The sequence below is a fragment of the Sinohyriopsis cumingii genome, chromosome 10 (assembly GCF_028554795.1).
Source record: "Sinohyriopsis cumingii isolate HCF-2022 chromosome 10, ASM2855479v2, whole genome shotgun sequence".
Classification (NCBI taxonomy): Eukaryota; Metazoa; Mollusca; class Bivalvia; order Unionida; family Unionidae; genus Sinohyriopsis; species Sinohyriopsis cumingii.
This window is the reverse complement of record NC_142970.1, coordinates 96,911,445-96,933,408: the sequence shown is the minus strand read 5'-3', so window position 1 is coordinate 96,933,408 and position 21,964 is coordinate 96,911,445. Positions and strand designations below refer to the sequence as shown.

Here is a 21,964-nt window from a genome sequence, read left to right as displayed (position 1 = left end):
GAAAATCAGTATTATCTGGACATTATATATACATGCATTCAATCATTCTAATGAAATCACTTGTTTAATTTTTATTTTGTCAGGTACCAAGGTACACTGGACACTGGTGTCAATAGCCTGGGGATTAACATTTCCTTACGTCATCATGTTTTTACTGTACTGCCAAGTGTCGCATGCTGGAACGTGCGAGATAAATCTCCCACACTACTCTTGGTACAAGGTACTTCGTTATTTTCGTTATTAGATCAGCCGTCTCTCTTTATATCAATTTTTATTTCTAACTATATGTATATTTGTTTGTCTGTACGTATGTAAGTACACGTATATGTATTAAGGTAGCCGCAGTAGGTCAGTTGATTTAGCATTGGATTCCAAAGTACGCTTTTTCGATATCCCAATACCAGACCAAAGCCAAATCGGGTTAACGGCTTCAACGTCTCTCTGGGAAAAACATTCGGCTTAAGTTTGCTAGACATTATATATTCAACACGCGTTAATAAAGCCATTAAAAGAATATAAAAAACCCATAAAATAAATGCATGTAATGTATATTCATTTTTCTCGCACGTATTTAAATGGACTACCTCCAATTTGTAACGCAACCCCACTTCAATATAAATTAAGGCTGTATAGAAAAGTCAAAGATCCATAATGTATGTATAACATATACGCAATGTTAGAGCCCCCCCCCCCCCCAACGCCAGTCCCATTCTCTCTCTACCAACCCACCCCTTCCACATGCATACGAAACCTTTCATGTTCTGTTGACCTATGTTATTACCATACTCACTAATTTTATTAGCCAATCAGATGAAGTCCTGCACCTTCAGGCTTGGGACATTACTACGGATGAAGAGCACCAGTGCGTGCCGAATGGTTTTATTCACTTTACAAAAGCTGCATTTGTATTGGCCAAATCAAAGGCTACCAGAGCATGGTCCCTAAGTGGTCACTCTCAGATCTTCACGTTAAACAGTGGAGATCTGATCTGAATCAGATTTCTATGCAGTTTTATTCTAAAACGAACATGATGCACATTTACAAAGGCCAATTTGAGCATTGTTAGATCAGTACTCAAAGGTCAGTATGACCTTGAATCTATCATGGTGAATAAAATCCTGTTTTCTATGCAGAACTCCACGACTAATATAACAGCGTGGAAAATCTACATCCCGTGTAATTTAATTGTATCCTATTGCTATAACAGTGTATTACAGCCTATTGTTAAAACAGTGTAGAAAATGAACAACACAAATCTAATTACCTTGCTTCCTATTGCTATAACAGTGTAGAAAATCTACAGCATATGTGTAATTCACTTGCATTCTATTGCTATAACAGTGTATTGCATCCATTTGAAAATGTACAACACATGTGTAATTCATTTGCTTCATTATTATAACAGTGTAGAGAATCTACAACCTATGTGTAATACAACAGTGTATTGCACCCCATTGCTATAATAGTAGAAAATGTACAACACATGTGTAATTCATTTGCTTCATTGTTATAACAGTGTAGAAAATCTACACCCCATCTCAAATGCACGTGCATCATACAGTAACAATTGAAGCGTGACATAAATGCAGAGAAATCTAAGATGGTATTGGGAGTAGGACTGTTGTAACGGAGGAAGAATAACGATTTGTTCTTAAATGTTTAAACAAACTTATCGATATTATAGATCCAACTAGTTATCATGGGCTGTTACTATATTATAATCATGATAAATATGTGGGAACTCAGAAATAGCAGTCCAAGTAATCGAGGATGGTAAATATGTGAGAACTCAGAAATAGCAGTCTAGGTAATCGAGGATGGTTGTTGTTGTTGTTGTGGGGTTTAACGCCATTTTGCAGCACATGATAGGCTATACATGGCGGCCAGTATTAATGGTGGAGGAAGAACCAGAGAAAACCCCGGAAAGAACCACCGACCCACGAGAAGCTGCTGGCAAGTTTTCTCACATACCCACATTGGCTGAATCTTAGACTCGAACCGCCGCAGACAGAGGTGAGATGGCAGTGATCCGTAACGAAGAGCGCTTTAGACCACTCGGCCACTCGGGGCCCCTATCGAGGATGGTAAATATGTGAGAACTCAGAAATAGCAGTCCAGGTAATCGAGAATGGTAAATATGTGAGAACTCAGAAATAGCAGTCCAGGTAATCGAGGATGGTAAATATGTGAGAACTCAGAAATAGCAGTCCAGGTAATCGAGGATGGTAAATATGTGAGAACTCAGAAATAGCAGTCCAGGTAATCGAGGATGGTAAATATGTGGGAATTCAGATATAACAGTCCAGATTTAGATATTGGAAAATCACTTTTGAAATATTGCTTAATTTTTTAATATTGCTGTATAGAGATATTGCTTAATTTTTTCAATATTGCTGTATAGAGATATTGCTTAATTTTTTCAATATTAAGGACATATACTAGGAGTTTCTTATAAAATTTCAGATAAATGGTCTGCTCTGATCTCAGAAATAACTGAAACGAATGAAAGAGAGATATTTTATATTATTGTAACACCTCGATATGAATATTTGCTTCAACTTGTGTCAAACCCTAATCGGTAATTGTCATTGCACATTAACTACATTCACTAAGTTTAGTTTATTTTTGGCTAATTCAGACAATTTGGTCAGTTGTTTTTCTTTTAAATTATGCCATGCAAAGACCTGCTAATAACCGTATTAAGGATTTTAATTCCAGGTTTAACTCGTCATTAATGGTCGTGAAACGCAATGCTATTATTTTAAGACAGAATCATTTTAAGTATCAAAATAATCTTTTGTAGAGCGAAACATTCTTTTCAAATTTAAGAAACAACTTCATTCAGAAATTGACAGAATGAACAGACAATGTTGTAAATTTGAAGGTTTTTGGAGATGAGTTTATTTTCATATGTGTGTCTCAGCGTCTGTGTGTGTGTGTGTGTGTGTGTGTGTGTGTGTGTGTGTGTGTACTCGAATCATGCCATTGTTCAAAAGCAAATAGACCTTCACACCATAGCTGTTAAAGTGTTGAATAATTAAGTAGTTTTCTATAAAGCGTTTAAGACTGAGAATGAATATTGGGCCGTGTTCACCTTATTAAACTTTATTTATTACCAATCCCTGCAATCTGAGTGGTCAGGTCTTCTAGAATTTCTTTGGATCATACCATTTCATTTCATTGGTTCCGCCCTTTGATTTCACTTGGCTCCGCCCTCTTATTTCATTTGGCTACGCCCCCTCTAGTACTACTTGTCAGACCATTCGCAGAAAATCATAGAGAAACTAAAACTTCAAGTTAAGATTTGTTATAATGGACTGCGAGGGAACTGGATAGAATATTGCTGCTCCTGTGTGGGAGAGAGATCTAACATTTTATAAGAGTCTGTTCCAAGTAGAATTGTAAAAAGTAGACATATATTTTGACATTATTAAATGCATTTGTCGTGGTCACGGTGAGTCGGTGTTAAAAACATCTGACAAGCACACAGTTTGTCAGTGTTAAAAACATTTTTCCAGGTCACAGTGAGTCATTGTTTAAAACATCTGGCAAGGTTGCAGTGAGTCGATCTTACAAACATCTGTCAAAGCCGTAGTGAGTCGGTTCTTGAAGTAGCACCGTGTAGGTGGTCTTCGTCTTGCATTTAGACAAGTCAGTTTTTATGTTTTCTTTGAAACCGTAACACAAAAGAAAACTTGCTAAACATACATATTCTATTTAATTCCATGTGCAATTTAAGAAAGCAATTTATTATTTTATATACATTAAGCGTAAGGTTACACAATATAAACAAAAATAACTGACTTTACACATGTAGTCCATTGCATAGTTATTCAGCCTGGGTATAATTCGGTTTAAATTTACTTAACTAATACATAGAGGATGTAGGTATGTTGAGTTTAGCAACTTGGGATAAATTTCTGCCCGGATGCCAGGGAACCGCTAGCTGTTTTCTGATTGGGTATATACAAATTACAGTTGTAGATTCGTATTTTAATTTATTCATGCACTGGAAGAAACTTAGTCAAAATGAATATATTGAATGACCTTTATGACATACCTCCAGCTATTCCATTGGTCATAGGTGTAATATGCATTAACCAGGTTTACCATTTTAAGGTCAGTGAGGAATAAGGTACAAACCCCCTTAACACATGATGTGCACTCTTAAGTGCGAAACAAGTTAAACGGCCGTCTAATGGGTTCATACTTAACTGAACTGAACTTCAAAATCTTTTAATTAAAAAAATCCTGAATGTGTATTTCTCTATTTCTGTAATGGTCAGTTGCACTGGTTCTCCGCTGTTTGTTTAGCTTGATATGTCCTACGACTGTAAAACATAAGAAGAATAATCACTGAACGAATGTGTTCTCATACGTTCGTGATCGTGGAAAATACAAATATATTATCCAAACAAATTTATACTTGAATCGACGGGGTTATACGCTATATTGCATAGGTCCTGATTTTGTAACTATTTATGTTGTTCAATCATTTATTAACATTCAGTACAAAAATATAAATTTAAACCATAATAAATTTCATGCCAACCAAGTAATAGTCATCGAATTAATAACAAAAAGCTTTTCCTGTTTTAATGGAATTTTTAAAACTGATTCTTTTTTGTTTAGCCTTACTTCGATTCAGTGTTTGCCGTCCAGTATCTGTTTCCAGCATTGCTGATAACCTTTTGCTATGTTGGGATTTGTGTCATTATTTGGCGGAAGTGGAAAATAGGTTTGGAGTTTTCAGGACATGCAAAGGACCGCGCTAAATGTAATTCTCTCTCTCTCTCTCTCTCTCTCTCTCTCTGTACATATACGCCCATAAATTTGTTTGACTAGTTTCGCATTTACTGTAACGTAATTAATTGATATGCATTATCATAGCTATCTGGGTGTTAAAATAGTCTGAACTGATATTATTTTATATGATATTGGTGATTATTCATTCCCCTACAAACTTGAAGTGTTTGTCCAACATATCGCAAGTTATATTTTTATTAATTATCGAATAAATTACATCAGTTGATATGCACTATATGTGATGTAAAACTCTCTCTCTCTCTCTCACACACACACACACACACACACACACACACACACACACACACACACATATATATATATATATATATATATATATATATATATATATATATATATATATATATATATATATATAATATAATATAATATAATATAATGTAATATAATATATTATCAGTTCAGGTTACAAGCTAGAGGAAACAACCGCCAATATTACTCTCGCACAGGTCGATGGTGGTTATGAGTTACACGCATGTTACGAACTACATATAGAGGGGAACTATTTTAAATTCTTTCTGTCCATGTGTCCCCATGGAGTCGATGCTATACATATATATCACATACACAAAGACGACAGTTTTACATTTTCATCTTTTATTTTATTTTGATTATATGAAATTTGAAACTGCTAAGATAACTCTTGAAAAGTCCAGTTATTGGTGCAATGCAGCTACTACATCTTGTCGTTTAAGGCTTTCTTATCAGAAACTTGACTTGTGAAGTGAGATCGTATTGAAAAACCTCTCCATGACTCGGGATTCTTGCTAAATCTTAATGACTACTGAAGAATTTAGGAGTGGACGAGAAAAGTTTACGCGTTAAATAATAATACAAATACATGTTACAACTTTAAATTTTTTTTTTTATATCTTGTACAGACCCACTATACATATACACTAAATGTCATCCAATATACTACCATCTAATTGGAGATATTAATACTCGTCTTAACACTTATATCGCCTTTAACAAACTGGTCTCTTAAATCTGACGTCACAAGTTGACCATAAGTATATCTGTCATTATTTATAATTACATTATACAGACTGTAACATATATATGACAGTGACATCTACACTCTGCTATAAGTAACCTTTTTTAACCATTTAAAAACTAAACAAGTGTTGAATGACGCTAAACAGGACAAAGTGTCATGGTCAGTTACAATGGACCTGATACCACGTCCAAACTATAGACTCAGACATATCTTTGATGCGACCTTAATGACCATTTGGTACATACTCGCACTAGACTACTTTAGAATGATATAATAACACATTATCATCACATTTGATCAAAAACCTCAACCGTTACAAACAGCTCATTCACGAGGAAAGCAAGTGTTTATATGGGAAAAAAAAGATATATTTGAAGAAAAAAAAACATAACTATTACAGACATATGTTAAAAGGTTGGGGCTTAAAAGGTTTTATCACACATTTTATCATATGTTAAAAGGTTCGGGGCTTGAAAGGTTTTATCACACAGAATAGTACACTTGTAACTTGTTTCGGCAATAATCGGTGCCTATCTCAATATCATCGGATACGACTAGTGAATAAACGGGTCACCTTAAGAGAGGTAGCTTTGTTTTGATAGGTCTGTCTTTGTGTTCACATACATATTGAATATAGTACTGGTTTTTAGATACTGAATAATCAACATTTTCACAAGTTGCCCATCACCTACTGTTTTTCAGTTTCAAAGAATCCTGATTCGAAAAGTAACGGACCTCAGAGAGAAAGAAGGGTTCAAGGAGGATTACTTCCGAAAGCAAAAGTCAGGAGTACTAAGCTATCTGCTATTATATGTGCAGGTATGGTAGGTTTATTGTAGTTATGTGCGTAGGTATAGCAGTGCTTTTTATCATTATATTTGCAGGTGTTTTTAAGTTATTATATTTGCAGGTATACTGGAGCTTTGATATTATTTTATTTGCATGTATAGTAGTGTTTTATATTATGATATGTGCAAATATAATAGTGTTCTTATAATATTACACGAAACATAAAATTATGTAATTTATCAAGGAAACTTTCAAAAACAATTACCATTACTTTTATACCTACACAACTTGATGCGGCTGAATCTTGGTTTAAGTCTTGTCTTGTTTAAGTCTTGTCTTGTTTAAGTCTTGTCTTGTTTAAATCTTGTCTTGTTTAAGTCTTGTCTTGTTTAAATCTTGTCTTGTTTAAATCTTGTCTTGTTTAAGTCTTGTCTTGTTTAAGGCTTATCTTGTTTAAGGCTTGTCCACCTGTATGTATGTAGAAGTGTGTATCCATCCGTCCCGAGAAGCAAAATAAAACCCTGTCATCGTAGACAAAGAGAATTGAAAGCTATTTTATCAATTTATATGTGACGTCCATGCTTTTTTTTAGCTAACCCCTATATATTTAAAACTTAAGCCCTTTCAATTCATACCTCGTCAACACAAAAATGGGCTTATAACATGACTTAAGTAAATAAAACTAAGTATGCATTGACCTCCGCACATACTATTCAGTATTCATTGACCTCATTAAATACAGTATTCATTGACCTCATTAAATACAATATTCATTGACCTCAATAAATACAGTATTCATTGACCTCAATAAATACAGTATTCATTGACCTCATTAAATACAGTATTCATTGACCTCATTAAATACAGCATGAATTGACCTCAATAAATACAGTATTCATTGACCTCATTAAATACAGTATGAATTGACCTCAATAAATACAGTCCAGTTTGCATTAACTTAGGTAAATAAAATTAAATATGCATTGACTTTTGTAAATAAAATCCAATATGACTTGACCTAGCTAAATAACATTAAGTATAGCAAGCTGAGGTTTTGAATCCTAATGTTATGTCATGTAGAATTAAAGTTATATCATGTCAGTAACTTATATATATATATATATATATATATATATATATATATATATATATATATATATATATATATATATATGTCTCGATGTCCGAAAACTGAATAAATACTGTATTTGTTTTTACAATAGTCACAGCTGAAATAGTATCACCAATACCTTGGAAAGACAAGTTGTATAAAATCATAAAATGTTAGACACGATAACAGAAATGCGAACAACGTAGCCAAATGCGCTTTTTTGGTGAAACAGTGCTATTATTTAACATTTTAATGTACAAAAACTTCGTATATTTGTTTCATCTACGTCAGTAATTTTGAACAGCTGTAGGATTGGGGGGAAGGACTTATTAAAGGTTTTCGTGGCTGGTACCGGAAGGAGAAATGCCACTAAAGTTATATTAAAATATTCTGTATAATTATAACCTTGGAGGTAGGGGGGAGAAAAAAACATACATAATTTTGTAAATGGTACAGAGTTTATGAAATTGTCTTTATTCCGATAATTGGAGCCAACCGATTTCTCTGTGCATATTGTCAGTAGAAGCGCTTCCGGTAAGACCAAATGCAATTCTTTCCTCTTCAAGGTGTACCGTTTCAAGCTTAATAAGTCAGCGGCAGAGCAATTAACCCATTGTATACAAGCACATTCTGGGATAGGACGGGATATAAATTCTATGGAATGTTTTCCGACCTAGACTGGATTTATTAGTCCTCAAAACAGTTATCATGTTAGGTGCGTGTAAACAGATGTTATCAATATCTTTCATAAAGTTACTATAGTGAATGTCAGACCAATGTGTTTATAATTATGATGCTTATAATAAAAATAGTGAACATTTTTGTCTTTGATTCAGAGGTATTTATGAATGATTTCTCACGTTGATTAGCCAACTAGTTAAACGAGAATCTATTCAATATGTTTTCAATTTAAGAAGCACTCCTTTATGCCAGTCGCAATCAAAACCCTTTGAAACTTCACAAAATATCATACTCACATCATCGCGTGTGTCTAAGGCAGTGCACATACTGTAGTAGATATCTAGAAACTGAAATATGGTGGTATTTTGGGAGGAAACTAAACTGATATTTATAAAGGAGATTATCTTAATTCAAATTGTTGTAAATACACTTATATATAAATGTTTCCATTCCCCCCCCCCCCCGACACAGCTTAAAAACGAAATGGATTGAGTTTGACGGATATTTGGAATTCCCTCTGTTAAAAACTGGCATCTCAATATCATCTTTCCGAATATTTGGAAACGATTGTTCACCCTCATGAGTTATTGAATAAGATGCACATAGTTTTGTCAATGACTGGGGGGCTCCTTTTAACATTCGATGACCGATCTTATGACGTCCACTAGCCTTTTGACTGGGTATAGTTTTGACTGGGCACTAGCCTTTTGACTGGGTATAGTTTTGACTGGGCACTAGCCTTTTGACTGGGTATAGTTTTGACTGGGCACTAGGCTTTTTAATGGGTATAGTTCTTATTATATCTAAAATATCCAGCTCTGTAACAGTTTCTGATAAACTTTCACACGTCTTGTAATAGATTTTGGTAGCTGAACGTTAGTATCAATACTTTAGATATGGTAGTGAAAACAGTGTTTGAAAATTGTGCTTTGTCAGTCAACGCTCTTACTGTAAGTATATTCATTTTGTTCTGTTTTATTTAATGTCTAATTAGATGCCAATATTTCTTAGGGTTGTGTCCCATGTTGTCGTTGATATCATATTTGAATAAAATGTTCCTTTTGCATATTTTTCTTGTTGCCTTATTTGAAGCCTTTTAAACAGTAATCATAGACATGGAATATATTTTTTTGTTGCTTGCCTTTTTATACGATTTTGTGCTTCAAAGCATTTTACTGTCATACCAAAATGTATCGTTCTGACGTATAGTTAAAATTTGTGAGGAAACATATTTTTACACAATTTATTTACAAGACGGTAAATCTAACTGCTGCTTTGTCAATGTTTTAAATACACTTTCCCAGTTTTATTTTAGACACTCTCATTTAATTTCCTAATTCAGCTTGGTTTTGGAACCAAATTGCTTCCGTGCGAACTGATAAAAAAATATAAATCATTTTTAATTATCAGATATGTTGCTTGATAGTCACATGTAGATGGTTCAACGTGAATCACATCCGTCAACTATGCTAGATTCTATTATAAGGTCAGATAAACTTGATAAGCTTTCAGAGATCATCGTAGGATCAATTATTACATTTTCTAAACTGTTCACTGTCATTATATCCCTGAGATTTCTCAAATTAGAGTTTGTAAATCCTCAGTTAGATTCCCTAGTAAAACAATGCCTTTATAAAAGTTCATGATACACTCAGTAGTATTGTTTAATGAATTCCAGAAACTCACTGCTGTTGCTGCTGGAGCTTTATACTATATTCATACCAAATTATTACAACGTTGTGCACAAAGTTATAAAAACTTCAATAGTTTTATCTACGAGTTCCAACCGTGTTCTAAACATTAACTTCTTCGTTACATAAACCATAACACCACCACCACCACGATTGGGCCAATTGAATCTGACTCGTGACATCATGAATTCATCATTTTGTATAATGTCATTAAAATAGGTTTCATTTATTACAATTGTGTCAAAATCATCAAGATTGGTTAATATGTAATCTAATTTATCTTGAATGTAAGAACGTGTAGATAGATGTAAGAACGACATTGTATTGCATGCTTACGAGGAGTTGTTACGCAATGATGATAATGATACAGCCACCTGTGTCATAGGACCTGAATTTAGCTATACATTCCATATAAGCATATTTAGGAGCAAAATCCACAGTATAATCTTGACTTCTACTAATACCAGTGTAAACCAAACTTGGAACTTGAATGGTTGGTTGTATAATCTGAAGGCTTAAAGGCCTTCTATTGTGCTAACAAAACTTTCGTTTATCTTATAAATTTAATCTTCTAGATGAGATTTTTAAAGGTATTGTGTCAAATACTTCCTCAATAATGAAAATAATGACCACAAAACATCGATTTTTGTATCGCACAAGGAAAAACGCTCCAAGACGATTTCGCGCTCGGGAATTTCCGTTAAACAAAGCGGAAGTGACGTGCTGTCGGGAACTCAGCCATTTTTTTTTCCTTGTTAGCTGCATTTAGTAGAGGGTACTGTGCGTTATCCGACCAGTGACATGCGAGATAGTCCGCAGTGATCATTTGAGAGACGACGATTTCGATATCGTCTATAAAATTAAAGAGTCACTTGGTATTACGGCCATTGAACGACTCCTACTAAATGCAGCACCAAGCGTGTTTTCTCGCCAGATAACAGAGTCCATAAACACCAGATCAACAAAACCAAAGGGTTATGACAGGGCTAACAACATGTAGACCGAGAGAAGCTTGTACAGAAGCGAGAGCTAGCGAGGGTATGTTTGCCAGAATTTAAACAACTGTGTCAATGGATGACGGTCTAGGTCAGAGCCAAACCCACAACCCACTGCTTGTGAGTGTGAATACTAATGTCCATTTAATGTGGAGAGTATAGTATTATTATTCACAATATGCACAGAACCATAGTTAAAAGGAATTTTAATTTAGGCTTTGAATGAGAATTTCGAGAACCAGTACCCGGAAGATAATGCAATAGAGAGAACAGAAGATAATAGATGGTGTGGTCGACATAACCTGTGGTGCATTTTCACGTCACAGTGAACATTAATTTCCTGTTTCATTGGTTTGTAGCTTCATAGTTGAAATGGATTCCTAAGGCCTCACAAATTGCATCAACATATTAGTCAATAATTAATTTATATAATTTTTTATTGCGGAAAAACTACAGTGTATTGGTAATATGTCAAACTACAATGTATTGGTAATATGTCAAAGTACTATGTATCGGTAATATGTCAAACTACGATGTATTGGTAATATGTCAAGCTACAATGTATTGGTAATATGTCAAACTACAATGTATTGGTAATATGTCAAATTTTACGATCAACCCTTAGTTGTAAAAGTAACCAAAAAGGTTTGGTGCATTTGTCAACTATTGTTCAAAAGACTTCACTTGTGCCTACCGTAGATACTGCAAAGGCATGAACACATTTTTCATACTCTTATTATAGGGACTAGAAACACCATCATGCAGTATTGCTGTTCAATGTCAGACTGATTGGATACTTAAAAATGAAGCAAACAAGCATACAAAACATATAACATTGTATTAACTAAACTCAGTATGATTGTGTAAGCCTTTGGCTCGGTTGACCAATCACTTGTGAACTTGTTATTATTTAGCAGTGATACACTTTAAATGATACACACACATATTCATGAGAAATCCTCATCTGTGCAAAAGCTACGATCATGAGAATACACGTCTAAACTTTTACCTACTACACAGGTTATGAAGTAAATGTCCAGCAAATAAAGAAACGGAGCAAAGGCATTGCAAACTTTCATGTACTTGTCAGCATTTTTACATGACACTCATGCAAGAAAATGAGCTTACATTTTCAATGTTACGTATGCATAAGTCCATTTTAAAAATGTTGGTAACCACATTTAAGCTACGTACAGATAGATGTCACATTTAAAGAAATATAAGTATTGTTAATTTTGCTCAACACATTTGTTTTTTTCTTTTCTTCAGAACAATGAAGTGAAGAGTAGTTATGGAGAAAGAGGGACTTTCTATCTAGAGCCATACAAAACTGCAGGACCACAGTGTGGAGGTGGACACTATTATTACAGACAGGCATGTTCAGAACAGAAATGGATCAGAGAGAATATGAGAGCCACACACTATTTTGATGTGAGACATGTAGCCAAGTGTATGTAGATAGTCCAATTTGTACAACACTGAATGATACCATTTGATAAAACTTGTATACATATAGTAACATAAAAGTTCTATGTTTAAAGTTGTATTAAAGTTGGAGTGAACATATCACTAGGAATACACTCAGCACCATCCTCACCGGTACATACACACACACACACAGAAGAAAGAAACTAATAAAAGAAATGCAACTCAAACTTGAAAGATTTCAATCAAAACAAAGCTAACACAGATTATTTTTGCAGCACATATTCAAAATCATATATCGCAACCAAAACATTTATTATTATTATTATTATTATTATTATTATTATTCATTCATTCACTCACTCATTCATTAGACTATAATATGTATGTTCATTAGAATACTAATTAAGTCTTGTTTACAATTCCATTACCTCTCTTTGGTAAATTTTCAGTATGAATATAGACAGTAGATGACATTTTTCAGTTTCTTGAATTACTAGGCTAACATTTTTTTTTTCAGACTTTGTTGAAGAATCGATGGCAGTGCTGGAGGAAGTGGTCAGGAAACCGTAGTCAGTTGATAGCCAGTTATTGCCATCTATATGCAGCCATGTATCTAGTATGACTGAACATAGAGTATACAGCAAATTTTAAAACGTGAATAAAGCTATATTATTTCATGTATCCCGGTTTTCTGTTACTTATTTCATGTTTTCAGAGTCAATGCCTTTAACATAAAATTAGATTTTACTACATCCAGTGTTAGGAAACTAAAGGAATCAAATGTGAACATGAACAGACAGTAATATGTTTTAATGTCATAATATAGAATCTGTTCAATAAATGAAATTGCAGAGTATTAAAAAGAAATTCATGAGAATTTCCAAGATAATGGACGAAGGATTTTAGCACGATCTATTCTCAAAATTAAAGGTTTGGGTAAAACTTCCACACTCAAGTAAAGTGATAGTACTGATACATTTTGTTAATAAAGGAAGGATTTTATGAAAAAGAATTTTAAGCATAACTTTCACATGCATATAAAGCAATCAACTACTGCAAGAATATTTTGCCAGCATGTGTTCATGTACTCGGACAGGATTTCTTTGCAATTTCCATATTGCTGAATGTAGGCACAGTATGCTTTTTCCAGGACATATTCATCCAAGCAAAGTGTATGAAATCTTGGATGATCGAAGATACAATTGTCACGGAATTAAACTCTTTTATTTATTGAATAAATGTAGTCTGGTTTCGCTTTTTGGGTACAACGATACCCGAGTGTGATTGATGTATATTGTGTCGTATTTCGAAATAGTGAGTTCGGTTCATCCCATGCCGCACGTGCGAAGTGATCTCGATGGGACTAACCGAATGCCTACAATGCACAGACTATGTCTGTGTATAAATACCTCACCGTACGTAAATTTCTTTACAATACGGTTAAGTCTTGTCAGCCGACAGTCTGCTTCAAGGATTTGCACATCTTCAGCTGTAGAGGTATGTAAGTTTATTAATTTCTAGTGTACAAGTTATAACTACTGTATTACCACGTTTATTTTTGTATGTTTGCTATGCAGCTTTGGTGTACGCAGTATAATGCACATATTTCTGTTCTTGTTTGAGACTTAGCAAGGGATTTATATTAGTAATGTAAAGCTACATGTTTTTTTTTTAAAGAACTGTTTAATATAGTAGGATTCTTATCGAGCAGGGTTAGGTTTATTTTTGAACATGTCATTTTGTAATTATTGTGCTGATAATGTGATCTTTATAACTGACCGTGTATAACGTCATTACGTTTTACCTTATATGCCCGTGTTACGTATAGTACACGGTATTGGATATATTTTCAGCTGTCTCATGTACTGGGTATCCGGAGGGTCTAATGTCCGAGGGGTCCTGAGTGACTAATATCCGGTGTGTCCCGAGTGTCTAATGTCAGGAGTGTCCGGAGTGTTTCGAAGTGTTCAGAGTGCCCGGAGTCTGTAGCAGCTGTGAAGCTTAACTGTAGCAGCCGTGGAGCTGAAACAAAGTGTTCTGATGATGAAGTGTATCTCCGGACATGTAATTTGTTAGCCGTGGGCTAATTTTGGGGTTCGAAAATCCCAGTGTATCTTTCGGGACTGTAAAGATAAATTGTATATCTGTCCCTCTTTTTATCAACATAATTTCGCTACCTGAGGGAATGCATTTTACTACATGAGTAAAAGTTTACATCGTTTACTACCTGAGTAAACTATATCCATCGTTTCATTGTCAAATCGTTGTAAACCATTCACCCCTTGTTTTTGTATTTGCTAAATTGATTTATTTGTATTTTTCATAATTAAATCTGTGCGTTCTTATGTTAATTAAATCCGATATTTGGATTATATATACACGCACATATTCATAATTTATGGCTCATTCAAGTCATCCATTATTAAACGTTGTATTTATATCATCGTCAAAAGTGTTCTGTTGTGAATCCGAAAATCCCACCCGGTTATCTTGTTACAACAATCCACCCTGACCTCAGTTATTCCAAATCATAATCTCTCTACAACATCTACACTTCTCGACTATTTATTTACTGCTGCAATTTCCACAGGTACACCAGTATACATAGTAAATACACTTCATCATTCATTATTGTGTTAGATAGCAAACTTGTGGGTAAAATGTACGAGAAGCTCTTGCATGTTTAAATTTGATATATACGTATATGTGATGCATGGTTAGACTTTTGTTCTTCCTTTTGTACCACAATAACATAACAATAATCATCAATGTATTATTATTATTATTATTATTATTAAGATTTGTTTCACCATAATTATGTATACTTCCTTTGCCACTATTTTTATACACCAAGACCCACAGAGAAAATATATGCTTGCTGAACATCTTGCTATACCATGTTTATGATTACTTTTTGTAAAAATAAAATTATTAAATTTTACTATATGTGGAGGGTAGTAAACAATCACATCCAAAGTACATTCGGGGTCTGCATTTCATCACGGTTTAAAAGAACAAACACGTCATAAAAGTTAATAAAGAATTTATTTCTACACCTCGTACAGTCTGAGTCTTAGATCTATAACTTTTAACATCACTATTTACTGATGAAACACGCCCACATGACAATCTGCTCTGAATACATCCAAGTTTCGCCCAAATTCGTGCCCTTATCTTTTCATTATGAACTCGAAATAACATTAGCGAAAGAATAATAATAACTGCCACAATGATAATAGTAATTACCTGATTGAATATAGTAATTACGAGAATGAATATAGTAATTACCAGAATGAATATAGCAATTGCCAGAATAAAAATTGCCCAAGCGCTACTCAACCTCCTTATGCCCTATGTTCTCTTTAGGATACTGGTTCACGTTCTCGTCTCGTTCGAGCTTAACTTGGTACTGTCTAACCTCAGCGAGCAGAATTTTTTTAAGATTCATTACGTTCTAGAAGTTCACCTTCCTGCCACAACGAATATGATCATGACAAATTTGCCGTAAATTCGCTTGAATCATCACTAAATTCATCCCCACATACGCTAAACTGGAGGGACTTCCTGACAGTACGTCAAATTCCGGAAATCCTATTTTTACCGGAAGTATACAAATATTTCCAGAGCGTTTTCCGTAAAACATCGATAAATGCGCACATTATCTTGATTTTCTTATTTGTGAGTTAAAATATGCATTTCTAATGGACATTTCTGAGTTATTTAGCAAAAAATGAACATTTTGATTTATAATGTGTATTACGCTCTAGTAGATCTGTACGACTGCTTACTTACTGTGGATATTAATAATCAACCTGTGTACACAAGAGCCTAAAAGTCATTATTTGTAGTGATCTTAGATCTATAACCGTTAGAAGATTCGCAAATAAAACATCGTTAATGCTCAACATTGCTACATATGCAGGCGTCAGGCTGGATTGAGGAATAGTTCAGTATTTATCCTATGGAAACTAAGTATCCAAAACACTATGCATTTGGTACAGTCCAACAAATAGATGGGGTAAACCAGAACGACTTCTGAATCCTAGCATCCGATGACTAGGTGTCTAAGCCATGATATCAATCTTATTGAACCTGCTCAGAAATTTCAGTTAGAAACTACTTATGACAAAAACAAAATGATAAATAGGAAGCAAAAAAAATATTTTTAAAAATCATTATTTATTTACGCATTGTATAGACACTTGGATGTGGGTGGGATAGTTTAGGTATAGAAAAACAACTTACTTAGACGATAATTCATGTGTTATTCTTACTGTCAAATATTTTAAGATGAGAGAAAATTTCCAATGAAACTAATTTGTTATAGTCACTAGATTCGGTCAGCATGTGTTTGTACACTGTCTTATTTTTAAGTCCTCCTTGTGTGGTTTCTTCACCTTCTGTAGCATCTATTTATGTAATCCTTTTATATAGTTTTGTTTAGGTTTATATAAATGTTTGAGGTTTATATAAAGTTTGTATATTTGTGGCCTCTGAGATTTCTGTCATACTAATGACTCTCTTTGTAATGACTATCTTTCTGGAACCATCTTTTGTAGTTTGCAAGTAGATCTTTCAATCAAAGGTTCACTAAGTTTCAATCTTTTTGCATTCTTCAATTTCCAAGGTATTTGCACCAGAATGATGCCTTATTTGGTCAGTTTTCTACCAGAATTAACCTGTCAAGGTCGCCTTTCATCTCCTCTTGCACGAATAACCTTTGTTCTCAAGTTCATCCAACTGAAACGTTAGACATCAATTTCTTCCTATATTTCTGCAGCTTTAGTAATTTCTTCATCAAGTCCTTTCTTAAGAGGCTGGATAGAATTATTGCGATGTGCATTGATCTATGAACTATTGCACTTTCCCATAGCTACATGAACCATTTGTTCGAATATCGCTCGCATCGCTTGCACTACAGCAGGATGAAACTGAAATGAAATCTTGACTTCTGATGCAACTATGAATAATGTTAATAATTTCAACTGACACACATACGAACCGGTTGATGTTACGGTGTTGACATGGTTGACCCATCGTTGACTGTTTCATCGTTTCAAGGATTGGCCCCCCTAGTAGCATTGAATTCAGAATAAACAGATGGATGTTTACCGAGTTGTTGTGAGTTGGGTGATTTTTCGGCACTTACGTGACTCGGGTTACATTTCATAAAGCTGACGTTACTGTTTCTTTGTGTATCATACATAATTTACTAACTTCAAGAAAAGCTAATCCACATGTGGATAAAATAAATGTAAAGATCAACGTATTAGACAATATAACAATGTTGCTACCTTTAAGCTTAAGTTTTCACTGCTCCTTTACATCCCCGCCATCTTGTTTTGTTCATTCAAAATGTGCCTTACATAAATATTGTCACTAAGCGCATTCTGCAATATCAGTAAGCAAAATATATGCAAATTGCAAACATGGTTAATATTTATCAATCTGAACATTTTGTTTTCATGACCATAAATACACCATGTAAGCATGGATAAAAGTTAGGAACACAATTATATATATATATATATATATATATATATATATATATATATATATATATATATATATATATATATATATATATATATGTATATATATATATATATATATATATATATATATATATATATATATATATATATATATATATATATATATATATATATATATATTATTACACCTATGTGAGGTTGCTATTGTTGAAACATTTGTTCTTTCTCTACCATATTCATTTGCGTCACATGTATACACTCGCATGCATGCTCAGAATGAATTATTTCAAATAATGACTAATCTTGAGGATATTAGGCTTCTAAGGTAATTAGCTATTATGAATTGTCATTGAAACGAAGCAGTGATTTCACTCCAAATATATGCTATGTATTTTTTCACATTTACAAAATAGAATTGTTTTTCTGAAGAAAAAAAGAACGTTATGATGCCGGAGACAAGATAAAAGCTTCGTTCATTGCAATGAATTATTTGTTACCATTGTGAATAACATAATTTTTATTCTCCTTTCAGCGTTTATTATATGTTGGACTCCATATTTTTTGTACAACTTCTTGGGAGTGCATGAACTGATTGCTTACAAATCTGGACCAACATATTTTATGCAGGTTTTGTGTCCATTGAACAGCGTGGCAAACCCAGTAGCGTTCATGATGTTCAACACTAAAATGTTCGGGTTATGGTACAAAAAGACGGATGGGTCATCAGCATATAATTCCAATTTGCATCAAATTACCGAATATGACACAGTCTGATGGAAGGACACCGTACATATCATCTACATTCCAAAGATAATATTTGCAAAGACGTTGTTGCTGCAAACGAAAAGATATCTTCCTTTTCAGTGCTAAGAAACGATGGACCAATACTCAAATAGTTAAGCTGGTTACATTTCATAGGATTGTAATTATGTCAAGTGTCTGTTAAATTTTACATGTAAATTCAAGACCATGACCGATAAATAGAAAGTCAAATAAATGCTTGTATTTCAACGAAACGAAATGGTCAGTGTTGAAACACTCATAAGGTGCTTCACCGGTGAAGATGACTAATTGTGGATCACTAGTGAAGTACATGCAGCAGTAATGATAACTAATTGTAGTTCAGTTAGCGAATACCTGTATCTTCAAAAGCTTCATTACCTGTAAGAGGCAAATACATAATAGCATGCATATTTATGAAGTCACTGAAACGGATAAGCCATCTCAAATAAGTACCAATTACTATAACACATCTTTCTTTATTTAAACATACATTTCATTAAATCATAATTCGACAGATTTTTGAATATCCATATCTCAGAAACTATTGGGTAAAGTGCATAGAAAGGTTGTGATGTTATAGACCTATATAAGTATTTGTAAACCATGTGAAGGATTTATTTATGGCTTAAATATAAATTGAATTGTACAATACTTATGAAAGGTAGGTATACATACTTAAATACATATAAAGTGAATAAAATATTTGCATTAAAACATCCCATGCAAGCTACACTAAAACATATAGTGATGTATTAACACAAGGGGTTATATGATTTTAAATGACGGAGAGATCTGTGTACAACGGTGTCTATAAAGGTTTCTTACTTTAGATTTCAAATATATTTTCTTTCTGCGAAAAAATTGTTGCGTTATGATAGTTATACTTTCCATTATGTAAACTGTCACGAAATGTTTATGTAGATATTACATGAAGGATAAATGTTTGAAATGATACAATACTAAAGTGTCTCAAACTTTCGCTCAAAGTCCCTCTCTCATTTTGCTATCTGAATACATAAAACTGCGTGCGAAGTGTACATTAATAGAGTTGTATATGCGAATAGATACTATAAAATCTGTGATAAAACATACTAATGCATGTACGTATTTTGCCTTTAAAACGACAAAAGTCATATCCTTTGACGATTTAACAGACTTGAAAACTTGATATTTTATAACAATCGCTAATAAGTACCTTAAAATATCCATTAGACGTTAGAATAATTGGGACGCCGAAAGTGCAGTATGTGAAAGAAGGCAGTGGGTTTGAAGCATAAATAGCACTGCAAGTTTAATCCCAGCTGAATCCTTACTAGGACGTACCATCACATCGATTTATCTATTTGTTGTCTCTGTCTATAAAGGTTTATGGCACATTCAATCTATTTTCTTCCGCCTAGCAGAAAATACGTTATTTTGAACAGATCATCTAGTTTGGCTGTCAGTTATGAAACAACACATTCTCCATGGCTTTTAATACCACCAAGCATATACGTATGAAATTTCTATTTTTTACGTTTGCATCACTTGGACGATTTGTCTGCTATTAAACAACAAATTATAGAGGAAATACATCCACTATTTACGAGCGCTCATTCCAGCGTAATCAATTCCTTTTCTCAGTCCATTGGTTTGGGGTTTTCAAATAGGGGGTCTGTCTCTCTCCCTCTATGTATGTCTCTCTCCTTGTAACCCTCAGTCTCTCTGTCGCTTTACTTCTTCTTCTTTAAAATCGCTAGCATTACGTTTTCGCGAAACAAATATGTCAAAGCATGCCCAGGTTATTCGTAATGCGGTTACGTATGAGTAGGGGTTAATGGCAATTCTCGAAAACAAGTCAGCGTTAAAATAGACGTCAAACTTTGGTGTTAGCTCTGTAAACCCACAGCAACTTATTCCAGTACTCAGGCACATCCGTTTTATTTATACTTTAGCGTTATTACGGGTGCAAACCTATCAAAAACTGCATATACAAAGTATGCACACCGAAGGTGTAGCTTCCATCACCACTGATGTCCATAATCGACCGATGCCTTGTTATGGAAACACAATAAAATAGAAGCATTACTACTGGGGTAAATGGAAGTACAAATTGATATAATTATAGTCCTACCAACTCACAAACTGAAATGGAACGTAGGACTAGTAGATACATTAAGGTGTAGAGACAATACACTTTGAAAGAAATCCAAAATGGTGGGTTCAAAAGAGTGTTGTTACATCCTCGCAAATATACATATATATATATATATATATATATATATATATATATATATATATATATATATATATATATATATATATATATATATATATATATATATATATAACATGATTATGTTTTCACCAACATCCAAAAGAGATAAATGTGCATAATATAAACAGGAACCTAAAGCGTACATTTATAACAGGGAACGAATCACTGTCAAAACAACCGAATAATAAATATATTGCTTTTGTCTCCGATAAACCTCAACGATAACGAGGTAAAACAATCAAAAGAAAACAACTTATCAGAATCCGAGGGATAGATCTATAATGGTGTATCTTCTTTTTGATTTAACTGAATTACTTCCTGACTTATTTACATTCCACCAATTTATGCATAATATGTAAACATATCTCTTTCGATGTCTCTGAGGATAAAAGGGCAGGGTTTTTCATCGAGGTAAGAAAAATTAAAACTTGATTTAGATGTGTGAGAAATTAAGCATTGTAGAGAATGCTTTCAAGACTTTACTCTATGACGTTGCAACAACGATACATCTGTTCCAGGTGTTTCCTAACTTGGTGAAAAAAGTAAAATCTATCGCTGTTTACACATAAAAAAGAGAACGGAAAAACAATGAATTGATAAAATAAAAAATAAAATTCAGAAGCAGCAAAATCCTGAAATACAAAGGAACAGACAGCGAAAACCCATCTTAACACAAACGGAACAATACAGTGTTATGTTTTTTTTTTTGCTGCTTTTCAAGTCAACAAATGTCAGTAAATATGTCGTAGGTTCAAATATGCAAATTCAAAAGAGAGGCATACCTTTAACAAAGTTGCATATTTAAGTTCCAACAATTTGCTTTTTTCTGTTTTACTTTTATGAAGATTGAGATGTCTCGGATGTCGCCCTAGATTCCTCTTTGTACAAAGTTTATACACAAGTATCG

At 33.7% G+C, this 21,964-nt stretch overlaps 1 protein-coding gene across 7 annotated transcripts in view; it reads left to right on the top strand.

The window, feature by feature from the left end:
• LOC149790625 (cardioacceleratory peptide receptor-like) overlaps window positions 1–20,853 on the top strand; it is a 132,226-nt gene extending 111,373 nt beyond the window's left edge. For 5 of the 7 annotated variants that reach the window (XM_089972738.1, XM_089972740.1, XM_089972741.1 and 2 more), the window contains exons 5-8: window positions 84–220; window positions 4,633–4,777; window positions 6,530–6,646; window positions 18,550–20,853. In XM_089972738.1, the coding sequence (XP_089828864.1) occupies window positions 84–220; window positions 4,633–4,777; window positions 6,530–6,646; window positions 18,550–18,791 (641 nt within the window). In that variant the 3' untranslated portion in view covers window positions 18,792–20,853. Of the gene's footprint in view, window positions 1–83; window positions 221–4,632; window positions 4,778–6,529; window positions 6,647–12,363; window positions 12,545–13,039; window positions 13,177–18,549 lie in introns of those variants that run through there. The other 2 variants (XR_016423884.1, XM_089972743.1) reach the window with 2 other exon arrangements.
• Window positions 20,854–21,964: the final 1,111 nt, after the last annotated feature.